Source organism: Anolis sagrei, chromosome 5, assembly GCF_037176765.1.
Source record: "Anolis sagrei isolate rAnoSag1 chromosome 5, rAnoSag1.mat, whole genome shotgun sequence".
NCBI lineage: Eukaryota > Metazoa > Chordata > Lepidosauria > Squamata > Dactyloidae > Anolis > Anolis sagrei.
The window spans coordinates 179,006,234-179,031,831 of NC_090025.1; the positions used below are offsets into that span (position 1 = coordinate 179,006,234).

The following is a 25,598-nucleotide window of genomic DNA, read 5'->3' on the forward strand; positions in this document are numbered from 1 at the left end:
CCCAGTTGTGCAGCTGCTAACACTGACACCTAACAAAATGTGGCAGCCTTTTCATCTTGGGCTTTGCAGCAATGAAAAACATTTGCACTGTTCCTGTCTTGGCATATCTGGCTGAGGAAGTGGAACAGTGTACAACTGAAAAATCAGTACTATTCTGATACAGAACTGATGAAGCTGTGCACACTTTTCTTGTTCTCCAGATGGTTATGCCAACTTGACCAAGGTTGGGAAGGTTTAAATGGTGCTCCAGGCGCTTGCATGGGGAATTTGCATTGTTATTTAGAAATCAAACTGGTAGCTTTTTTTTGCAGGCCAGTACTATGCGGTCACTGCTGCTACTAGTCCAAAGCACTATGATTCTGAGATGCTTTTTCTGTAAAGTAGGAGATGCTTGTTCTCTATGGTGATCCACTGCTCTGCTTTCTTTTCCTATAGTTCCATTCCCATCAGCTCTTCCATGTGTTTGTAGTGGCTGGTGCGTTTGTGCACTTCCATGGTGTTTCCAACCTTCAGGAGTTCCGTTTCACCGTTGGGGGAGGCTGCTCAGAAGATGAGATGCTCTAGAACTGGTCCTGTGTCAAGCATCATAACCAAAAGAGAACAGTGGGAACAGCGAGGCAACGCCTTGCCTGGAGTGGTGTGGTAGCTTTTGTGGGAAATTGAACTATAAAATGGAAGAGAAATTCATACCTCAAGCATTGGAGTGAATTGATTCTGAAAATCTGGAAATTCTTAAACGCTTAACTTATTCTTTGGATCTACAGCCTAAGCTACAGAAAGTCCTTTCTTCAGCAGCTTCCATTCAATGCCATATTTATTTGTAGAAAACAAAAGAGGTTGTTATGGGGAGGTGGCTTAGTGATTTTTTTTCCTTTAAAAGAAATCTAGCTTAAGACTTGTATCTTGTTCAGGTAAGTTGATTTTTAGATAATCTTTTGGGAGACAAAATGTATATAAGATTTCTAACTTTCTGTTGAATTGAAAAGTTTATATAAATGTTTTAAAAATTGGGGGAGGGGAGAAGAGAGGGTTTTGTATAGATTACAACATGCAATTGCCACACACTGTTTCAATTTTGCACTGACTTTTTAAGTGCAAGAAGGCCAGGTGAAACCCCTGTAGGGTCAGCATCAGGATCCGTAGGTTCCCTCTAGTGCTGGTATATATAGGGCAGCTTACCCCAATAGGTTTTGTTTACACACAGGGTTGGGAGCAAATGGACACTTAACCATTTAATTAGGCTGCTTTTGGGGCCTGTGTGTGTTCAGAAGGCAAAGGCAGAGGAGGCACTGGGCATCCGAGCTCATTCCCTTTGCAGGCAGATTTTCTGGGACCTCTGTTTTTGTGTGTGTGTGTGTGGAATATTGTTAGGTCGTCTTTCTTTCAACAGTCCTTTCCTGCTTTGAGTTTCAGTGTGGTATATATCCTGACCTCGTGGGAGGGTTGGTTGTCGGTGTTTCACCAGAGCCTGCTGTTCCCTTTATCCAAGTGCAATTGTGAGAGTCAGGCACCTTCCTTCTAGGTGAGCAAGTAAGAAATTGTCTCAAAGGGCCCAGAGGAATATACCAGAAAGGAGATGTGTGCTTGAAGGAAGAGGACTGGTTGGCTGTTAAACCTGTTTTGGATTATTGTATGTGCTGCTGAATTACAATAGCACTAAGGTTGCCTGTATTAAATCCACTTAACTCCATTTGCCCCCAGTGTAACATTGTCATTCCTCCTCTCCCTTTTGGTATCAAGGACGGCCCTGTGCACTTCTTTTTAACAAAAATAGAATTAAAAAGCCCACAGAAGTATTCTTGGATGTAAAAAGATTTTCTCTTCGTTAAAATACTACACAAAGCCTAAATGAATTTTGTTAGTTCCTTCCCGTTTTTCTCTGAAAGCTTCACTAAGGTCAGAAGTACATCTATGAAGAGAATTATTTATTAAGCAATACTCAGTCAGGCAAGTGAGAAATGTAGTTATTACTTCTTGCTGGGACTGATGTGGCCTGTTGGATTTGAAAACAAGCTTTGAGGCAAAACATAGAGTATGGGTTTATCTCATGCTAAGGACAACTGCTTTTGTTCATAGTAGAAAAAGGTATCAAGATTTTTTTTTCATTTGTAAGATGGTAGAATTGGTCACATTTTAATACTACTTGGGATCATCACAGCAAAAGTCTTTCAGTCCCTTCTGGAATGGATTCTTCTAAGTTTACTCCCTCCAAATAGACTTTTTGAAATCTTTAGACCTACAAGAGGTGCTTAATTGGTGCTTGTAGGCAACTTCTCTCTCTCTGTGTGTGTGTGTGTTCTAGGTAGGATCACAATGTTGAATGCATAGACCAGAATGGTACTCAAATATGTTGGGGCTTTTTCTCCCCAAATAAAAAAAAAGAACAGTATTAATTGAAACTCTTCCGTAAAATGGAGTGCAGTGATGATTGAAACCTCTCAAAGGGCTTATGCAGCCAGTTTGCAGAAGGATGGCTTACATAATGAAGGATGTTAGTTGAATACATATCAGACCCAAACCTACCTGTCTGAAAAGCACTTTTTCACATGTGTGCATGTGAGGGGGAGTACCTCTGTATGTACCAGCAAAAGCTGCATCTCTTTATTCTGGATCTTCTCATGTTCACTCTTATAAAGGGGTTTTTATAGCCTGGTCTGACAGCACATAACATGTACAAAAACACAACACCCCACTTGCTGTTCTCAATCCTCATTGGTTTCTGTTTAGGACATTTTGTATCCCTATTTTTGAAAAAAATAATGCTTAGCTGTGCACTTTTATGGGTGCTTGCTGAGACTTCTTCCCAGGTTGGCACCTGACTGCCTTATTCTCAGCAGCTGGAGGTTGGCTTGCTTTCTGTTTCTGTGTGTGCAGGTTTTCAGCATAATATAGTTGAGATTTTCAGCTCCCCCCATTAACTAGTGGCCTTGTTCAGTATTTTGTTTTTTAAAAATTGCTTACTGTTGGAGGCAACAAAGCACATCTTGGACTCTGAAGATTGGGGTCTCCAGGCAATGGGATCTCATTCCTTGTTGTATTATTGACTTCTAATAAAAAGAAGAAATGCAATGAAGGCTTGGTGTTTTCTTCTTCTTCTAGGATGGGGTTGATATATTCGTCAATGTGATTGAGATGGCTATATTAGAATTTAAGTAAGAGGGATGTTGCATGATTTGACTTGAATCTATAAAGAGTTCTATTATGTAAGCCATAGTGTGAATCATGTCAAACTACATCTTGGTGGAAATAATGGAAGTATGAGATAAAAATCAGTGTTGTTCCATCTTTGGCTAAAGGTAAAGGTCTTGAGATATATCATGTTACACCATACATGAAAAAAGACACAAAAGTTGTTGTGAAAATGCTATATTTTTAAAAAAGCCATGTTACGAATAATTTTACAACCTCCCTCCCAAAGCCCAACAATTTCCTGTGTAGACAATCTTTTGGGGATTGAGATTCTAGTACCGTCAACAAGTTTAAGCAAGCCATTCAGTAATTACTTTCTAGGAAGTAGCGTCGTCCTGTTCAGAGGATGAGAAACTTTTGAGATTTTTATGATACGAGTATCTGCTGTTTGGCTGTCCTAAGTTTTGGTCAGTGACCCAGCACTGGCACTAAGACTCCTGAGAAACAGACAAGATTTTAATCTGATCAAGGTTTCCCTCACATCCTCTCATAAGGCATAATGGCTTTCAGACATTGAAATACCGTTTGGTACTGTACGTCACTCTCTGGCTGGCATCCTGTTAATTCCAACTGGAATAGGCCCATTCAACTAACTGTTGAATGGTAAGTTAATACAGAAGTCAATCCTACTGATTGAATGGGTCTACTCAAGTTAGGACACAACACAGTTTAGGCCTTTGGGTGTTTGCAATCCCCTCCTTGAAAAGACTTTGCAGCAGAAGGGCAAAATGCAGCCTCTCCAGAGTCCTCAGACCATTTTTCTGGCAACAAAGTGACCCTCTTTTTGAAGCCTTCAGAAGTTTCAGTTTACATAAAGTTAGCAGAATTGCCCTTCTCCATGGAGCATTACAAATCACCAGTTTTTCAAACCCAGACGTGGTTTGGGTACTTCTGGATTTGTTCCTCCCACTGGTGTTTTGGCAGTGTTTGGCAGATTCTGCAGGAAGAAAACTGCCATACATGCCCATTCCTGCAGCCTGCCTATCCATGCAGTCTTCAGAAAAAAATGGCCCTAAGAAGATGAGACTCCGGGATTAAATCTGGATCACATCTGTTGACTTTTCCCCAATCTATTTTCAGATTGTTTCAAATGTCAAACCATTGTTAGCTTCATAATATTATATCAGTATAACCATGTTTAAAGCTGTTAATTGTTAGATCCATAGAATGGAACTTGTCAGAAACTTTGAGAGATAATGGATTCTAGGAACATTGATATGCCCAGACTGGAAATTTCAACAGCTTAAAAGAAAGAGGGCCCAACCAGTATTTTATGACTCTTGAAGTGGAACAGAGGGGTTTTTATACCATACTAGTATCTCTAAACATTATATGCACTGATATAAAAAATATGCCAGTCCTGGAAAGAATCCCATTTAGAGTGTCATAGATCAAGCAGCTGAAATCATAGTGACCAATCATGAGGCTCCATAGTTGCAGAACCAGCACCTGCAGCAACTTCCTTCTGCTGTATGGCCTGGCAACTTTGTTCTCCAGCTCTTTGATAGCCACAGTGCAAATCCATTGCTGGTTGCCAAATCAGAGAAATTACTTTGGGAACAAAATTGGTCCACTGCCTTCATCAGGGTGAGATATATCCAAATAGTGCTGCTCAAACAAGTTGCATGCAGATAGCAGTATGAAGTCTGTACCTCTTCTTCTGTTGTTGCAGGGAAAGCCACTGTACTATAAATGGCAGAATAAAAATCCATCCATTCTGGCAAGAATTGGTCATCGTCAGAGATTCTGTGTAAATGTCTCTATGCTGCTGAGGACTGGATGGTCGTCTGTGATCTAGATCATGTAACAAGATTACAGTGTTTGCTCCAATTGGCACAATGTCTCGATCTAAGTGCCATGCTTCTTGTAGTTGCCTCAGCAGCAAAGGCAACGCAAACTTTGGGAAGGCTATAATTCATATAGCGAATGGACCACTTATTTTGTCCTCAGCACATGTGCAATAACCAAATAAACACCCAAGTAGATTTTGCTTTAGAATACCATGGTCTATAAGTTTTTGCCTCTGAATTGGGCAATGAGGGATGCTGTCATCGCAGGAGAAGAGCTGTGGCTCCAAGAGGAAGAAGCAGTAAGTTCAATGAAGCAGAAATCTCTGCTGCCCCTCCGCAGTCCTGTGCATTTTCCTAAAAGATTCAAGGAAATAAAGGTAATAGACTTTAATAATCTTGCATAACAAGGATACCAGTGCCAGAAAGCACCATAATATGGCAGTAGTAATTGACTTGCAGGGAGAAAGTAGAAGGATTTACTTTGCCTCAGGGCAGCGCCTCTCTGTCTTGCCTAAGACCTGCTCCAATAGCTGAATAGCTTGAACTCTGAATAGGAAACTGGCCACAGAAAGCATCCAAGCATCAGGACCAGTATGCCTTCACACGAAGCTGCTAGTAGCATATGGCATGAAGGACAGCATCCACAGGAAAACAGCTGTAAACTTTCTTACTGCCTATGTCTTCACTTTATTTCCTTCTGAGCTCATACTGGGGCATAATGTACAGATACAACACCTCCATAACCTTGAATAAAAGAGACTGTTAACCAGTCCATGAGCCACATTAATCTTAGTGAGGTTGCAGCCATGAAGAAGCAAATTTGCCCTTCACAAAAGGTGTTATTATATTGGCTTCTACAGACTTCCCCCCTTCTTCCTTTTTACTAAAATCTGAAAATGTTCATCCCAGTTGTCTTTTTATTACTTTACTAGCCGTCCCTTGCCATGCATTGCAGCGGCCCAGTCTGTGTATATGTGTTTTGTGTGTGTATATATATTTTTGTATATGTGTATTTATGTGGTTATGTGCATATGTTGTAATGTAATGTATTTTTATTTTATTTTTTGGCTTTTTAAGTCTCTTCCGCTGTGTTTTTCAGTGTTTATGAGTGATGGTCACTCATTGGCCTGATAGGTGTATTGTGTCCAAATTTGGTGTCAGTTCACCCAGTGGTTTTTGAGTTATGTTAATCCCACTGAATATTACATTTTTATTTATATAGATTTATTTATTACTAGCTGTCCCCTGCCACGTGTTGCTGTGGCCCAGTCTCTCTCTCTGTGTGTATATATATATGTGTGTATATGTGTGTTTGCATATATATATGTGTGTGTGTGTGTGTGTGGTTTCGTGCATGTGTTGTAATGTATTTTTGTGGAGGTTTTTTTGCTTTTAAGTCTTTTATGCCGTATTTTTCAGTGTTTTTATGAGTGATGGTCACTTGTTGGCCTGATATGTGCATTGTGTCCAACTTTGGTGTCAATTAGTCCAGTCGTTTTTGAGTTATGTTAATCCCACCGAATATTACATTTTTATTTATATAGATTTATTTATTACTAGCTGTCCCCTGCCACACGTTGCTGTGGCCCAGTCTGTGTATATGTGTTCTGTGTTTGTATATATGTGTGTATATATTTGTGTATATGTGTGTTTGCATATATATATGTGTGTGTGTGTGTGTGTGTGTATGTGTGTGTGTAGTTTTGTGCATGTGTTGTAATGTATTTTTGTATGTTTTTTTTTTTGGCTTTTAAGTCTTATGCTGTGTTTTTCAGTGTTTTTATGAGTGATGGTCACTCGTTGGCCTGATATGTGCATTGTGTCCAAATTTGGTGTCAATTAGTCCAGTGGTTTTTGAGTTATGTTAATCCTACAAACGAACATTACATTTTTATTATTGTAATTCTACTACTACTACTATTACTACTACTAATAATAATAATAACAACAACAACAACAATATACAAATGCTTAATGATTAAAGCATTTGTATCCCACCCTTTAGTCAAAAAGTTTCCTCAAGCTTCTTGCACGGTTATAAGGAAATGATAATATCTTAATTACAAGTATTACTTAAGTTAATAGCTAATGTTACTGTAGCTGTGTTGGGACAGACCGTACTTTGTCAAATGTAACAGGTCTTTTCCTACCTCAGGATGAAATGCATGGCAGCTATCTGGTCGTCGTCTCAGCTTCTGGGAGCGCATCCTGTCACATTTTACTGAGGCATTATGTACATTGTTGTTAAGGTTAAGAGCAATTGTGGAAAATGGAGAAGACATTAACAGCCCTTCATAAAATTCCGTAAGGGGAAATTACAATACTATCACCCAAGGCATTCAGTGTTCAGCTAGGTATATGGAAATACCCAAGTAAATACATTTCCAGTCTATGGACAGAACTTCCCCTGAGGGAGGAGCCCTCTGCTCACATGGAGCATTGGGTATGTATTACACAACATGTATAGCAGAGGCAATAAATCTGGACTGAAACAAGAGCAAAGAGGTGGGCAGTGCCTCCAGAGGAAAGGTGTTTCTCAAATATTTAAGTCACATCTGGCATGTATGTGGTTACTGCTGAGATCAGCTAAAGTCTGTAAGCTTGACTAAATACAAATAGTACTTAGAGTTTATTGAAGCCAATGGGACTTAAGTTAGTCACAACTCACTTGTTCTGCTGATGTCAATCAGACTTTAATTGGACAGGAGCTGTCTTGTGTGGTTGTGTATCATGTGAGCTTGCATAAGTAGCCATCACACTTAATAAGCCATAACCCAACTGAAGGAAGCCACAAGTAAACACATTGAAAGGCCAGGGAACTTTATCATATCTGATTTGCCAGATCTTGCGTTCAATGTTACTCTCCCATTTTTTTCAGTTTCTTATGTTTAGTACAGGAAATCTAGAAAAGACAAAATGACTCTGCAAAAATGTGTAATGGGTTTCAATTTCCAGAGGTACACTTAATATTCTGAAACAGATCCAAATATGCAGCTCCACTTCAATGGTTATTTTTTTCTTTCTTGTGACTATGTGCCATTAGGGGAATGATTTGTGGAACCTCACTTGCTATTTCATGCACTTTTCTTCTCAACAAGGTAAAGTCAATTAAAGACAACTGGCATGTTGGGCATCATGTATGATTATTTAAGTTCAACTTACAACATTGAAATTTTGCAGGTCATATCTACATTTGTAGAAGCATTGTCACTATAGGGCTGCTCTGAGTTTTCAGGGTTGTATGGCCATGTTCCAGAAGCATTCGCTCCTGACGTTTCACCCGCATCTATGGTAGGCATCCTCAGAGGTTGTGAGGTCTGTTGGAAACTGGGCAAGTGAGGTTTACGCATCTGTTTATGTTCTCCAGATACAAAAACCTCACTTGCCTAGTTTCCAACAGACCTCACAACCTCTGAGGATGCCTGGGTGAAACATCAGGAGAGAATGCTTCTGGAACATAGCCATACAGCCTGGAAAACTCACAGCAAAACAGTGATTCTGGCCATGAAAGCCTTCGACAACACATTGCCACTATTATTAATGCCTCCTGAAAACTACTTTAAAATCAAGAGAGCACACCAAACAGTTCAGTGCTGGTGAATGGGTGCATTGAAGGATGATGCTTCCAGCATTGAAGGGTAATGTCATCAGTGATTTTAAGTGTCAGGAGTAGTTTGCCAGGACCCTGCAGGGGTCTCGACCTCTGTTTGTTGCACCATTGCTTGCTGGAAGGGGAAGAGGAAAGACGCATCACGAATTTTAATCCGTTGTTTCATACCTCGATCCACAGTAAGAAACGGGTAAGAAATAAATATCATGATAGGTTGTTGTAGGTTTTTTCGGGCTATATGGCCATGGTCTAGAGGCATTATCTCCTGACGTTTCGCCTGCATCTATGGCAAGCATCCTCAGAGGTAGTGAGAGGTAGTGAGATGCTTGCCATAGATGCAGGTGAAACGTCAGGTGAGAATGCCTCTAAGACCATGGCCATATAGCCTGAAAAAACCTACAACAACCCAGTGATTCCGGTCATGGAAGCCTTCGACAATACATTGAATATCATGATCATTCTCTCCATCCTCCTCTTCCTTCAGTGCTGCACTTAACGGCATTGTAGAAGTACTTCAGTTGGTATCGCTGCCTGGCTTTTAAGGTGGATTTGGGAACGGTTAGATCAAGAGATGGATCCATAGCTGGAGAATCAAAGCTACATGTTCCATTCGGGATCTCAAACAAGATGTATACTGTGACTTTTTACTCTTCCCTCCTTTTCCTGTATGATATTTAAAACAACATCTTTACCTGGCGAAAGAACTTGGTTTCAAAGGCTAGCACCAAGACTTTTGTGAACTTCTGGTTGGCCTACCTAATGAAGAAACTACAACATAGAATTTGGAATCTCTCTTATGGTCAACAAAGTTACCTATGCATATTTAAACAACATTCAGTAACAGCAAACACTTGCAAAACAACGGCTATGTCATGCTTTTCACTAGAAAATGTGTTGTACTCTCACTTCCTCTAAGAGCCAACTCTGTTTCTAAATCTATTGACATTTGAGAACTTAAAAGCCAAACAGCTATAGAGTTCAGCACAGCCTTTGCAAACAAAAGGATATATTTGACTTCTTTAGGGAGCAGAAGAACTGGCGGGAAGATGCTGCAGTCACAAACAGCATCGGTAACCAGGAACAGGAGGTTGCTGTTTATAATTTGCTGCACTACAAACATCCTGTAAGGGTAAGAAAGTGCCCCCATTTAGACAAGGTATTGTATGGAAACAGATAAAACATGTTTTTGCACTTCCCTCCCCACCAGATGAAATAGAAGGAACACAAGCGGCTAAATTTTAGACCAAAAACGGGCAACAGCGACCGCATTTTCTGTAGCTTTAAACAGTTCTACCTCTGTGCGTGAGGCAGGGCATTGTAAACATGCATACAGATGCTGAGTCGTTTGTTCTGCTCCACAGTCACACAAGGTGGAAGATTCTTCTAGATAGTGCCATTAAGCCAGGTTGTCTTTTGATCTCCCAACACCACTTCTGAGTCTGTTCAGGGACTTCCACGTTGCCCATTCTTGGTTTGCCCTTGGAGGAAGACCTTTTTGGGGGCCATCCAGTTGGAATTGCCTGATTTTGCTGCCCACAGGGATATTCTTTCTATTGCTTAAGGAATATTAAGAGGAGTAATGGATCTCATGAAACCTTTCTTTGATCTGAGTCTACTGGGAGGAGGCTGACAGCCATGCAATGGAAGGCTTTCTGTGTTCAACCTTATTTCTCTCACAGTTGGCAGCAATTTAAGGTTTAAGACATCTTGTGATTATTCTACATGTTTCGTTCAGTGCTATATTCACATGCTTCGTGTGGGCAGACTTGCGCCAGATAGGGCAGGCATATTCAGCGGTTGAGTAAGACAAGGCCAGGGCTGATGTTCTTATTAATTTTGGGTCTGCACTCCATGCGGTTTCCACAAAATGTTATTCCATGCAGCTACTTTGTGCTTGGTGTTTGCACAGTGTTTCCTAAATGTTTGTGTTTGATCTAAGGTGATGCTGAGATATTTAGGATGGGAAGTGTTTGAGCTCTCGGCCTTCTCAGGTAACTTAATTTCCTGTTGGCTTCACAGTTACGTAGGTGGAAAGCACACACTTGTGTCTTGGCAGGGTTGGGCTTCAAGTGGTTATTTTTGTAATTTTATTATTTTATTATTTTAGTTATTTTAGTAAGTTGGTTTTCAACTGTTTCAACTTATTTTGCTTGTGTTGTTAGACCGAGGTCGTCAGCATGTATAAAACTCTTTGTGAGTGGTGGCTGTGGCTGATTGTTAGTAAAGATGTTAAACAAGGTCGGTGCAAGAACGCTGCCTTGAGGTAAACATTATTTGGCCTTCTCCATCTACTTTTCCTGCTTTGAAACTCCACATAGAAGTTGCAGTTTTCTAGGAGTGCCTGGATAGTTTTTGTAAAATCATAGTCCCAGGTAATATGGTAGACTGTATGCAGCTGACTCTGTGATACATCTTTATAAATTATATATTTCTGTGTGCACCGCATGTGTGCATGTATTTCGTTGACTATGGCTTAAAAGTGTGTTTGCAATCAATAGATTTAGTATTATAAGCAAGGTGATCCATACATACTTTGTTAATTGCTGTCTAGTGGCCTTCGACTTCTAGGGACTAGATGAATGAGAGATCTCCAGGTCACTCCATCATCAGCAGGCCTGATCAGCATACACAGTAATGGGTAAAAAGATGGCCAGGCCTGTCTCTATGTGCCCATGTAAGTGGCTCATGGCAGACTGTATATTCCAAGCGTGTCCCTAAGATAAATATATACAGATCTGTACATGTATCTGTATATTAAATCACACATATGGATGGTCAACCCTGCTAAATTATATACAGTCAGCATGGTCTAATGCTTAGTACGCAAGGCTTGGATTGAGGAGACACATATTGAAGTCCCCTATGCTAATAAATGATATTTTGACTCCTGGATATTGGCTCTGAATCATTGAAATTCACAGGGTTGTTGTAGAGATACAATGGAGAAGTAGAAAGAGCCTTGTACCATGAGTTGAGCGCCTTGGGGAAAAGGAAGGATATAAAAAGTAATGAGTCAATCTACAGAAGAGGAGCTACATTCAAAGCACGATTATAGCATCCAGTGTACTCTGACTTCAGTGTCCTTTCCACTGAAAGCCAAAAAGCATCCAAACAGTATTTGGTCTGAGGGTGAAGTGGGTTGACTAAGTATGGATTACAGTGCAAAGGGTTCATCTCTATTTTAAGCTGTTGCAATTGCTAGGGCCAGAAGGCTATGAGTGGCATACAGTGTGTCTGAGCCCTGGGCTCATGTGCTTTTGTTGTACTGAATTGCCTTTTTTGCTGCATAGTTACTTTGAGTTATTTTCTCACTTAATGCACCACAAAGCGGAAAGTGTACCTGATGTTTCGATAACAGAAATACAGAGGACGTGTCAGATCTCTGCTATTTCTGGCAGCCAGAGATTGCAATGGTGTTTTGCTGCCCTCTTGTGGGAACCCTTTGGTGATGAGTACATCATGCACTGAAGTCCCCCGAAAAGCTAAGGGAGGGTGCTAGCTTGATATGTATATTTGGCACCACCTTTCCAGTTTTTTGCATTACTCTTTTTGTAGGTTTCATTCATTCCAACAGACTTTGCAACTTGATGTGCCAGCTTGGTATGGCTAGGAACATCGTCTGTGTTACTGGAATTTTCTAAAAAGAATTTAAGTGGAGACTATATTTAGAAGAAATGTGTCATGATAACATGTGGAATTCTTGATATGTATTATGAGATGAAAGTGTACCCCCTGCTCTGTGCCTAATTTGGGGTGCAGCATACAGCTCTGACACCCCCTCAACATAACCAGATAGTCCTTGCTCAATCCTTCAAGTGATAGAGAGGCGATCATCTCCTGGTGTAGTCGGCTTCATTGCTGTTACAACTAACTCTTTTGAAAATCTGCTTTTCTATGATTTCCATCCAGTGGTTATAATGTTGTCACTATCAACATGATAGTGGTTATAATGTTGTGACTATCACTATCTCCAACACTCTATACCACTGGAGAAATTATACTGTTTAGCCAGTATTGCACCACCGGACATCCATTGGTAAGTAGGAGTCTGTAATGAAAGGATCAAGCGTTGACATGTCCAGCCCCTCCTCTGTTCAGATATCAGCCAGCATGCCAATGGCTTAAGTCAAGAAACAGCTTCCTAAGATCTACAGAGATACTTGCAGGAACACCTCAGCAAACGAGAGTCCAAAAGTGGCAGGTTAGAACCCAGAATCTCAATCAGTGGCTGATACCAAATGAGAAACTCCCTCCTGGGCACACAGAAGACTGGGCTACTTGGAAGGCACTGAACAGACTGTGCTCTGGCACCACGAGATGCAGAGCTAACATTAAGAAATGGGGCTACAAAGTGTGTCCATGACATGAGAGTGTGAAGAAGAGAAAACCACAGACCACCTACTACAACACAGCCTGAGCCCTGCCACATGCACAGTGGAGGACCTTCACACAGCTACACCAGAAACACCTGGAGTGGCCAGCTTCTGGTCAAAGAAAATTTAAAACTTTGTTTGTGGTTTTTCTGCATTCTCAATTCACTTCTGACATGATAAATAATATCAACATTAAAACATTTCCATGAACAAATCTTAGGTATTTGAAGACCAATCTTTTTTCACCCCTTAATCTCTCTCTCTCTCTCCCCCCCCCCCCCCCCCCCCCAGGTTTAATATATCCAGCACTTTCAAGAATACCTTGTAGGACACCTTCAATATTATTCTTGAAAGGTACCAGGGATGAATAGGACAACAGTGCACTGAATATAGCCTGATTAGTACACAAACTTTCCTATGTGTGATTGGGACGTTATGCTTCTGTTTACAAAAATCCAAATTTACATTAACTTCCTAAACAAGCTCACAGCTTGTAATTTACTCAGATATATAGATCCTTCATGAACATGAACTACATCTTCTAATTATTTACCAAACCAATTTATCTTTGTTTACTTTCATTTTTTGTTTAAATGCAGTTTTCCAGGCTCTTGAGATCATTCTGAATTTTGATTATCTTGTTTGTGATGTAAGATATTTGTCTTGATATAATATATTTTCGAAATTTGACAAGCATTCCTAATACCACTTTCCCAAAATCATTTATAAAAACGGTGAATGGCAAAAGGCACAAGACAGAGCATATAAGGCCCCTGTCCAAACAGAGTTAGAGGTATTTTAAGGAGATCTCATTGGGTAAGGTTGTTCAAATAGTTGTGTCGTACTAAGTGCTATTGGTAGGGTCTCCTATGTGAGATGGGTTTTGCTAAATGTATGAGCATCAGCATTAGTTGGGGGTGAAATTGATGGATCTCTGAGAGATCTGAAGAACAAATCCTATGAGGAGCGTCTTAAAGAGCTGGGCATGTTTAGCCTGTAGAAGAGAAGGCTGAGAGGAGACATGATGGCCATGTATAAATATGTGAGGGGAAGTCATAGAGAGGAGGGAGCGAGCTTGTTCTCTTCTGCCCTAGACACTACGGCATTTTTGTGTTGTGTCAGGAGCAACTTGAGAAACTGCAAGTTGATTCTGGTGTGAGAGAATTGGCCGTCTGCAAGGATGTTGCCCGGGGGACGTTGCCTGGATGATTTGATGTTTTTATCATCCTTGTGGGAGGCTTCTCTCATGTCCCCACATGAGGAGCTGGAGCTGATAGAGGGAACTCATCTGCCTCTCCCTGGCTTCGAACCTTCGACCTGTCGGTCTTCAGTCCTGCCAGCATAGGGGTTTAACCCACTGCGCCACCGGGGGCTCCACTACGGCATGGAGCAATGGCTTCAAACCACAACAAAGGAGATTCCATCTGAACATTAGGAAGAACTTCCTGACTGTGAGAGCTGTTCAGCAGTGGAACTCTCTGCCCCAGAGTGTAGTGGAGGCTCCTTTTTGGAGGATTTAAACAGGGTCTGGATGGTCATCTGTCGAGGGTGCGTTGAATGCAATATTCCTGCTTCTTGGCAGGGGGTTGGACTGGATGGCCCATGAGGTCTCTTCCAACTCTATGATTCTATGATTCTACAATGGCAGTGGCACCATAGCTAACATTTAATACTGCAGAAGCAGGAATGGAAAACTCTTTTTGAATGTCTTTTACCATGAAAGCCCTATAATGCAACAATCCAAAATGAAACAAGAGATAGTGCTAGAAGGCACACAGTTTTTTTTGTTTTTTTTTGTTTTTGTTTTTTTGGTTGTGTCAGGAGTGACTCCTGGTGTGAGAGAATTGGCCGTCTGCAAGAACGTTGCCCAGGGGACGCCTGGATGATTTGATGTTTTTATCATCCTTGTGGGAGGCTTCTCTCATGTCCCCGCATGAGGAGCTGGAGCTGATAGAGGGAGCTCATCCGCCTCTCCCTGGCTTCGAACCTGCGACCTGTCGGTCTTCAGTCCTGCTGGCACAGGGGTTTAACCCACTGCGCCACCGTGGCACACACACAGTGAAATACAGCAAAGGACAAATGCAAGTAGTGTTTTGGCTAACTGGACTCAAGCTGAAAAGGCATTAATCAGTCGACATGCTCAGAGACTAAAGAAAAGTCAGAAACTGCATAACATATAGGAACATGGAATGGGTAAAGCCAGACATAAATGGGTAAAGCCAGACATCTTCGGCTTAGAAATGGAGATGACCACCAAAACAAGAAATAGAACATAAAAACATTGCAATACTGGGATGACCACATTGAAGTGGACAGGAATGGGATGTTTTGGATCAGATTACAAGGGATAGTTTGCCAGTTTTCAAAGCAAATTAACCTGGGACACTCAAGAGGAAAGAGTGAGGAGCGGGGAGGCAGCACATTTCTTACTTCTGACATCCTCCACAATCAATGATCCCATTCGTTTCTTGGATTGCAGGTTCGTACACAAACACGGGGTATTCTGTATCACAAGGCTGCAGCATGTCATGTTTCTTATGCTTGTGAGCTGCAACAGAAAAAAAGAGGCAGAGTGGAAAAAAAATCAGACAAGTGATATAGCTGGGACTTGAGACAGATTGGAGGCAGGGGAGATGTAAAAAGGCAGCAGAAGGTAACTGACCTCCAAAACAAAGCGCATGGATTTTAGAAGCCACTGGGTGGCGCAAAAGAACCAGTCTATGAGGATGTCCTGGAAACATGACTGTGGACCCTCTCCACTCCAGGCAAAAAGGGAATATAAGGAGCTACCTGTGACAAGATTTCCATTTCTAGAAAGTCACTACATGTGAGGTTACAACTAAAAGCTCGGACAAGTGAAAATTCAGTATCAATTAAAGAAGCATATTGTCTAAATGTGGAAAAGGGTTCCCTTTTCATCAAAGGAAATTTCCTCTAGCTTCATAACTATGGTTGCAAAGGGGAAGGGGAAAAAGACTATCACAGTTCCAAATTTTAGTAAAATGATGCTAATTCTACTAAGGAGAGAGGCTGAAACAAAGAAATGTATCAGCATCTTTAAGATGAGCTATTTTTTTTATATATGCTCCTAATTGTGCCAACCTATGATTTGACATAGAGACGCTCATGATATCGTTTTAAGGCTTTGTACGGTTTTTATATTTTTATATCATATGCTATTGTATTAACTGAATTTTATTATTGCTTTTATTTGTTATAAGTTTTATGGCATCCAATTGTTGCCAATTTGTGAACCGCTCCGAGTCGCCTCTGGGCTGAGAGTAGTATATAAATATAATAAATAAAATAAATAATAAATAACCTAGCAGTTTAAAAACATGCAAATGTGAGAAGATCAATAGGTACCGCTCCAGTGGGAAGGTAATAATGCTCCATGCAGTCATGCTGGCCACATGACCTTGGAGGTGTCTATGGACAACGCCGGCTCTTCAGCTTAGAAATGGAGATGAGCACCAACTTCCAGAGTCAGGCACGACTGGACTTACTAGAAATCTCTCTGTTTTAGAAATTGCAAATTCAGAAGTGTAAGAGCCTAACCCTATGCAATGGGGCGGGAAGCTTGTGATTATAACTCCCATCAGACCCAGTCAGACTGGCCAGTGATAAAAAATGATGGGAAGTATAGTACAACAAATACTCGTATTCCTCAGGGTCTCCACCTCTCTCTGAGAAGGGCAAATGAAATGCTGGATAATTTAAACACAGTGCACTCTTAAACAAGCAGAATTGCTGTAATAAATGATACCAGATTAAGCACATTTTTGATTCTCACAACAAATCCCATCAGGTAGATTAGACTGTGAGAGAATGACTACTCCAAAACCACTGTTTAGGAGCTGTAGTGCCAACAAGAGAGTGAACCTACATGTCTGAGTACAACCGAGTACAAACTGAGTACAAACTTTGGTCCTGCAGGTGTTTTGGACTTCAGCTCCCACAATTCCTAACAGCTGGTCAGCTGGCTGGGATTTCTGGGTGTTGAAGTCCAAACACCTAGAGGACCAAAGGCTAGGAAGTGTTGGTCTAGACTAATCTAAGCCCTTGGTTTTCATAAATGTTGATATTCTGCCATCTTGTTGCACAACTTGTGGAAACTGTAAAATTCTATACCTCCTTTACTTCCATTGGAGAGTAAACATTAGGAAGCAGTTGCCTATCACAGGTAACATGAAAACAATGGCCTTAACATCCAAATAATTGGGTTGTTGTAGGTTTTTTGAGCTGTATGGCCATGTTCTAGATGCATTCTCTCCTGATGTTTCACCTGCATCTGCGGTAGGCATCCTCAGAGATTGTGAGGATGCCTACCACAGATGCAGGCGAAACGTCAGGAGAGAATGCTTCTAGAACATGGCCATATAGCCCGAAAAACCTACAACAACCCAATGATTCTGTCCATGAAAACCTTTGACAATACATCCAAATGACTGAGGTTCCTCGTGGTGCAAGGGTCATCCATAATTCTATTCTCAAGGCAGTACTTTGTAGATATACATACAATCTTTTTCAAATAATACATCTATTAGCTAACTAATGCTGATATTGAAAACACAGAATTACTTCTCCTTTAGCCCTTCCACCCACAACTGGCTCTGGAGGATTTCCTGACACAATAGTGATAATGCATTGTCGAAGGCTTTCATGGCTGGAATCACTGGGTTGTTGTAGGTTTTTTTGGGCTATATGGCCATGTTCTAGAGGCATTCTCTCCTGACATTTCGCCTGCATCTATGGCAAGCATCCTCAGAGGTAGTGAGGTCTGTTGGAACTAGGAAAATTAGGACAACAGATACATAAACCCAATTTTCCTAGATCCAACAGACCTCACTACCTCGGAAGATGCTTGGCATAGATGCAGGTGAACGTCAGGAGAGAATGCTTCTAGACCATGGCCATATAGCCCGAATAAACCTACAACAATCCACAATAGTGATAGTTATGGAGGACCAGACAGAGTGACAATGGAAATGAAGATAATATTGTCCTAATTCTGCTAGATTTCACATTGTAGATGCTCACTATTAGAATCTACCCTGTTTCAAATTTCACAGAAATTATTCTGCCCCACCTGCTAGCACACAAGCGTGTTGCTTTGGTCTTAATTCGAATCTTTCAACCCTTTATACTTGAAAGAAATGATCATTCGAAGCCAAACTATCAGCTCATCCTCTGACTTCTATTTCCTGCCTTAGTCTTCACTTCCCTTTTACTCACTCTACTTTTTACACTACTAAAATTTCATAACATTTTAAACCAAATCTCCCTACAGCACAATTATATAGTAACTTCTCTATTTCAGTCTTTAAAATGGGAAGGAAGAAGGCAGGCTATCTTTACACAGCAGTTAGTGTTATAAACAGTACCTTTTCCCTAAAGTTTCATTTCAAGTCTTCTGTGCAATAAAAAAGAGATTTTTGAGACCTGACTCTGCCACCAGGACATTTTCCATCCCTCTTTTATAATTATGGTTATTTTGCTAACATTTACCTATTGAGTTCATAGTTACACAGAACCTGGGGGATCCTAGCTCATTAACTCCTTAATTATGAATGATGGGTTGTATTCAGATTGAGCTGTATGTTCAGTTCAGATTTTGTGGAACTCATTTTCTGCACAAACACAGCCAACCCTCATAACTATTCAGCTGGATCCCCAGACTTTTCCCTTGTAGCATTGGTAATTTTTGTAATTTGCACATAGGAAGCAGCACTATCAATACCAACCACTTCAACCAGAACATTTTCCAAAAACCCTAATCATCATTATTGCTAGTTAAGATATATGTACATTCACCATATTCATTTTGAAACAATTGTTTTATTGTGAGGAGTTTTTGGAACAATTGATGTCCAGATTGGCAGAAGGAGGAAAAAAAATATCTCCCCTCTTCACGAATTCTTTGCAAAGGTAAAGGCGTAGAAGACAGAGAGGATCCTGGCTATTTCATTCAAGTATTGTGCTCCAGACACATATGCTTTTAAAGTGATAGAGATTGATTTTATGCAAGATCATTTTTCTCTGCCCTCTAACCACTTTTTAACTGGAGCAGAGGTAATTTCCCCCCAAACAGACCGAGGAGTTCCTCGTACACAGTAACGGCAATGACAAGAGTGCACACCATTGAGCCTGAAGAGTTGGAAGGAATTCATTCAGCTGCTAATGATGGGCTATGAGGCAGGGCTGCCATCACAACAGATAGAGCGCAGGATTTCCACTCCATGCCTCAGCTTCTCTCTAGAGACGGCTGTTAACATTATGCTGGAGTAAGAGCACCAAAAGGAAGCAAAAGACCACCTTTTAAGAGTTTTTTAATACTGGTAGCCAGATTTTATTCATTTTCATGGTCATTTCATGGCGATTGAAATCCACAAGCATGTGGACAATTTCAACAGAAAGGAGGACACCATGAAAATGAATAAAATCTGGCTACCAGTATTAAAAAACTCTAAAATTACTACAGCAAAACAGCAGAGAGGAAACAACCAGGCACATCTTAACACCTCTCAACAGAACATTTTCCCAGGCTCAGCCAAGCCTTCAAATGCTAATGAAGGTGGTCAGCTGAAACATTCACACCTAGCTTCAGCAGAGAGCTCTTTGCCCCACCCCAGTCATTCCACAGATATATAAACCCCCTTTTCCCCATTTCCAGCAGACCTCACTACCTCTGAGGATGCTTGCCATAGATGCAGGCGAAACGTCAGGAGAAATGCCTCTAGAACATGGCCCTATAGCCCAAAAAAACCTACAAGAACCTAGTGATTCCAGCCATGAAAGCCTTCGATAATACAATGAATCCCGTTGATCAAAAATAATATGGTGATTTTTAGTGTAATGATAACCAAAGAAACCTTTGTAATTGCTGTTGTTGAGAAAGGGCCTTCATATCTAGGTTGTTGTGAGTTTTCCGGGATGTATGGCCATGTTCCAGAAGAAAACTCACAGCAACCAAGTGATTCCAGCCATGAAAGCCTTCAACAACATAGGGCCTTTATCCCTAGTCAAGAAATGCTTCAATGATTCTTCATTCTTCCTAAGGGAAACCTGGACATACATTCAATTGACTGATTGATTTCAATTTATAATTTATACCTATAGAAAGTACAAGAATGCCCTTTCTGAGCTGAATGCTCACATTCCTGATATTTTCAGAGCAGCACCTAGTAAGTAGAATTAACCCTGGAGAGAATTGCACAACATGTAATCACAGCATTGTTTCTTTTCTAAATTTGTGAGAGGTAAGCTCCCACTGTTAACCCCAGCTTCTGCCAACCTAACAGTTCAAAAACATGCAAATGTGAGTAGATCAATAGGAACTGCTCTGACGGGAAGGTAAGGGCCACATGACCTTGGAGGTGTCTGTGGACAACGCCGACTCTTCGGCTTAGAAATGGAGATGAGCACCAACACCCAGAGTTGGACACAACTAGACTTAACGTCAAGGGGAAACCTTTACTTATGTGTTCATTTTAGCAGAGTATCTCTACCTACATTCAATTTGCATTATCCATATTTACATTACCTGAGTTCATATGGAGAACAACCTTCCGCTGCTATGTAACATTCGTTCATTTTAATAAGATCTGTGTGGAAGAAGCCCACGCTTTGCTGTTCTTTCTACATGCAACATATACAGCCCTGCAAGTATATGCCTCCTTATTTCAAGGTCATACCTGGATCAATAAATATTCCAATATTTGTTTGTTGTACGTATACCAAAACCTGAGCAGTTGCCTGATCATTAAGCAAAGTTACATCTGTTTCTGTCTGAACAATTATAATTAGAAACTGCCTTGAATAAAAACTGTTATGGGTGTGCTTTTGTTTCCAGATTTTTTTTTGGCTATATTAATACTTACTTACCATGATGGAAAACAGCCTTGGCTGTGTAGGTCATATGAAATGAAGAAGATGTCGATTCATGATGACATGTTCACAAGTTGTTGTCACAATGTCATTGTGAAGACACACACATGAGAGGAATGGGAAATGAAAGGAGAAAGAGAGAAAAAATGACATGATGGTGAAATGGCTTTGATGACAGCAATGATTGATGGAAGAATACTCATCTATGAAAGTAATTTTCACATGCTTGACAATTAACCGAGATGTAGTTACATGAGTGATGCCTTCAGTTGCCTATTTCCTTCAGTGCTCCCTTCACTTCTAAGGGAGGGGTTATGTAGTACGCTTCAAGAAGCAGAGCATATTTAAGAAATGAAAGCTTCAAATTAAAAAACAGGCAATGCCTTTTTAAAAAAAACAAAGGTCATTGTTTACTTGCAGTGACAGAAGGGACTTTTAATGAAGTGCTGAGGTTTTACCCTTTTTAAAGGTTTTGTGCGTACTTCTAACACTTTTAAATTAATATTTTGGTACGATTGTTTGTTTACTGTTGTTAGATATTTTTTCCTACATTTGTTTTAACTTATGCAGTAAGATGTTTTTGGTGTCCATGCTGGGAGAAAGGAAGGCTATAAATTAAACAAAAACATAAAGAACAGTATGATGATGGAAATATACCCTACTCTGACTGCTTAATGACATAACTATTCTCACCACTTAAATTCCAGCAATTTTAGCACAGCTGGTACATCACCAGCAATTATAAGATTTATGAACCAAAAGGTTGCCAATACAAAGCCCCAGATTGGCGTGAGCTCCTGACTGTCAACCCAGCTTACTGTTTACCTAAGCAGTTCGAAAGAAGCTTGAGATGTAAGTAGAGAAACTAGGTACCACTAAAACAAGTGGGGAAGGTATTTTACAACACCATAAAGAAAAAGATCAGAAAATGCCTGGTGACCAAAAGGAAGGAGGAAGTCCTGATGGCGCTTTGTCATGGAGGATGGAGCAACAACAGCTGAATTCGAGCACAACCTCCAAGGTGCCAAAAAGCTGGATGTCAACACAACATACCTCCTTACTGGTCTGTCTTTATCTTGTCTATCCAAAACAGCACTGAACGTTTGCCGTGATCCGCCCTGAGTCCCCTTGGGGAGATAGGGTGGAATATAAAGTGTTGTTGTTGTTGTTATTATTATTATTATTATTATTATTATTATTATTATTATGTGATTAATCTGATCGCTCCCAATCTTTGGGTGCATCTGCATCTATCACACCACCAAATTTTGTTTCTTTTGAAATGCTTACCTAATTTTTATGTAAAGAAAATGGACTTGAACTTAAATATTTAACAAGTTTAATTGGCAAGTTAAAAGTTAGCCTGTGTTTTTCTACTTTTAGAATACATTGCAATTATATTTGCAAAATTACATCTATAATTTTAAAAAAAGAAATAAATGTAGTTTTTACAGTTCATAGAGGAAGCAAGACCTACTCGTATTACATTTAATCCATAGGTGATTGTATTTCCCAACACTGTTTTAGGCGAAGCACCAGAGACTTTTGAGTATCTCGCTACTGCACAGTTCAATCAAAACACCTCATTGGAGGTTGGGAAATAGGACTGGTAAGCTGTTACAGTAACCAGATACCCGTCATCTCTCATCCACCCTGTGTCCATCTTCAAGTCATTTCTGACTGATGGTGACCCCAAGGTGTTCATATCACTAGATTTTTCCCCACAATGTTTGTTTGGGTGGAGGCTGGATTGGGTGTTTGCCTTTGGCTTCCTCTGGGAACTGAGAGAATGTGACTTGCCAAAGTCCATCCATGCTTGAGTGCGGACTTGAACCCTGGTCTACAGAGCTGTAGTCAAATGCTCAAGCCACTGCACCATGTTGGCTCTCACCATGTGAACATCCTACCATAAATTATATGCATGAGCTGCCATAGTTACCAGTAATATCAAATCTCACTAGTGTATTCCAGTGGGGATGAACACAGGTGAAATGGAACCTGGAGACTCCATTCTCACTGCCAACTTATGCCTTTGAGCTGTGCTAAATCATGTTACTATGTGTAACGTCTTCATCCAAGCCTGGTGGTTGCAAAAATTGTGTGCTGTGGGCTGGCTGTAATTCTACATACTCACCATCTGCCAAGTTGTCTGCATGCCAGAAGCTAGATATATTAAACTCCAAAAGGAATCTGTCAAAATAAGAAAAAGAAGATGTTTTTTATACTAGCCCAGAAGGGGTAGAGGTGTTGCAAAGGCAGCCAATCTGGATGACTGGCTGTACTTTGACTTAATAGCCTTCAGAGGGAGTCTAAAACCTACCTTGCAGTTCCTTCCAGTTCACATCTGATCCAGTTACTTAAAATTGTTTTTTGTTATTTTTAAATAATGGATAATTGTGCCCTAACCTGAAAATGAATTACTAGCAGTTCCTGTGGCAAGGCTGTCATTAACATTGTGCTCTTTGGGACTGAGAGGGAAATGCACTCAGTCACCTTGAAAGCCATCTGCTCGGCAATGCAGTGCTGGTATTTGCTGCACAGCAACAGCTGTGGAATATGCTTGGCAAGCTCGTCTCAATCGAAGTCTTGGGAGCTGGCTGTTGTCCCACATTCAGAGGTGTTTGGATCCAGCACTGAAGTCTGGGCCCAATGTAATCACTGACCTCCGCTGTACCAGATGTACTCAAGACGCTGCCTTTCTTGCTGCTGACACTCATGTAGGGCTCACTCCGATGAGATTATATAAAACTCTCAACTTATATTTTTGTGTGGTCCAGAGCTATGACATATTTGAGAACAATGCAATACTCAAATTAAGTGAGTATATGGGAAATATACTCAGCCCTTGGGAAGTCTGACTTGGCCATGGTAGTCCACACTCTGGTTACATCGCGTATAGGCTACTGCAATGTGCTCTACGTGGGGCTGCCTTTGAAGACTGTTTGGAAGCTTCAAATGGTCCAGTGGGAGGTAGCCAGGTTGCTAACAGGAGCAGCACTTAGGGAGCATACAACTCCTCTGTTGTGCCAGCTCCACTGGCTGCCAGTCTGCTACTGAGCACAATTCAAAGTGCTGGCTTTAGCCTATAAAGCCCTAAATGGTTCTGGCTCAGCTTAACTGTCCAAACGTATCTCTCCTTATGAACCATCCAGGAATTTAAGATCGTCTGGGGAGGCCCTGCTCTTGATCCTGCCTTCCTCACAGGTGTGCTTGGCGGGGACGAGAGACAGGGCCTTCTCATTGGTGGCCCTTCGCCTGTGGAACTCCTTTCCCAGGGATATTAGATCAGCTCGTTCCCTCCTGACCTTTAGGAAAAGAGTAAAAACCTGGCTCTTCGAGCAAGCTTTTGGTAATTCGGCGTAATTAGATGAAATAACAAACACGGAACGGCTTAGACGAAGCAAATAGATTAGGAGTCAAACTGGTAGACATTAATTATTATAGTTTTAATTGGTTTTTATATGGATTTTTATTATGTGATATTAAATGTTTTTAATTGATATGTATGTATGTATGTTTATGGCATCTAATTGTTGCCAATCTGTACGCCACCCTGAGTCGCCTTCAGGCTGAAAAGAGCGGAATAAAAATGCTTTAAAAAATAAACAAACAAATAAATAAATATGGATCATTCAAGGTGAGCATCCATTATTTGGAATTCTGAAATCTAAAGTTCTCCAAATTCCAAAATAGCCCAAATGGGTGACTGAGACAGTGATACCTTTGCTTCCTAATAGTTCAATATCTATCAACTTTGTTTCATGCATAAAAATATTTGTTAAACTTGTGTACAAAAATACCTTTAGGCTATGTATATAAGATATATATGAAACAAAAATAATTTTGTGACAGACTTAAGTCCCATCTCCAAGATATCATATTATGTATCGATATGGAAATATAGGAATCCCAAAATATGGGGAAAAAAATCAAAAATCCAAAGCACTTCCAGTTCTAAGCATTTTGGATAATTGATACCAAATCTGTATATAAAAACATTTCTCAAGGAAGATATATCACGTCGGAAAGATGGTGCAGGTCTTTTTCCAAGGCAAAAGGGATAGGTTTGCCTTCTCAGGTTCATATATATGACTTTCTGATTTCACATGTCATTCCTGTAAGGTCCTTTCCCATGTTTATCTTAGTCTCATTTGAGTATTTGTTTTTCCATGTGATCTAGTGGGATGAAGATGTGAGAAGAAGCCACAGGGAGGAGGGAGCAAGCTTGTTTTCTGCTTCCCTGGAGACTAGGATGCGGAACAATGGCTTCAAACTACAAGAGAGGAGATTTCATCTGAACATGAGGAAGAACTTCCTGACTGTGAGAGCTGTTCAGCAGTGGAACTCTCTGCCCTGGAGTGTGGTGGAGGCTCCTTCTTTGGAAGCTTTTAAACAGAGGCTGGATGGCCATCTGTCAGGGGTGATTTGAATGCAATATTCCTGCTTCTTGGCAGAATGAGGTTGGACTGGATGGCCCAGGAGGTCTCTTCCAACTCTTTGATTCTATGATTCTATGATTCTAAGAGGAAACCCAGGATGAATAGCTAGTTCCATCCCTTCCCTTTCTACTCAGAAGCTGGAAGATGAACATCTACAGCGAGGAGCTTGCTGCACTTGTGAAGGCTCCCTGATGAATGAGGAACTCTGCTTTCATGGAGTTGTAAATGCTGCAGAAGGCCTAAAGGGACACAGCAAGCTCTCTGTGGCTTGTGATGGATGGCATCCCTGCCCCATGGGATGATCAAACAC

At 40.7% G+C, this 25,598-nt stretch overlaps 2 protein-coding genes across 4 annotated transcripts in view; one reads left to right on the top strand and one right to left on the bottom strand.

Moving 5' to 3' along the window:
- The window catches only part of ADIPOR2 (adiponectin receptor 2), a 33,739-nt gene extending 30,670 nt beyond the window's left edge, over nucleotides 1–3,069 (top strand). For both annotated transcript variants that reach the window (XM_060776712.2, XM_060776711.2), the window contains exon 8: nucleotides 436–3,069. In XM_060776712.2, the coding sequence (XP_060632695.1) occupies nucleotides 436–564 (129 nt within the window). In that variant the 3' untranslated portion in view covers nucleotides 565–3,069. The remainder of the gene's footprint in view (nucleotides 1–435) is intronic.
- A 281-nt stretch (nucleotides 3,070–3,350) lies between these two features.
- Nucleotides 3,351–25,598, bottom strand: part of CACNA2D4 (calcium voltage-gated channel auxiliary subunit alpha2delta 4) — a 215,143-nt gene continuing 192,895 nt past the window's right edge. For both annotated transcript variants that reach the window (XM_067469273.1, XM_067469272.1), the window contains 6 exons: nucleotides 22,984–23,039; nucleotides 20,847–20,867; nucleotides 15,393–15,510; nucleotides 9,595–9,710; nucleotides 7,130–7,209; nucleotides 3,351–5,333 (listed from right to left, as the gene is read on the bottom strand). In XM_067469273.1, coding sequence (XP_067325374.1) covers nucleotides 5,238–5,333; nucleotides 7,130–7,209; nucleotides 9,595–9,710; nucleotides 15,393–15,510; nucleotides 20,847–20,867; nucleotides 22,984–23,039 — 487 coding nt within the window. In that variant the 3' untranslated portion in view covers nucleotides 3,351–5,237. The remainder of the gene's footprint in view (nucleotides 5,334–7,129; nucleotides 7,210–9,594; nucleotides 9,711–15,392; nucleotides 15,511–20,846; nucleotides 20,868–22,983; nucleotides 23,040–25,598) is intronic.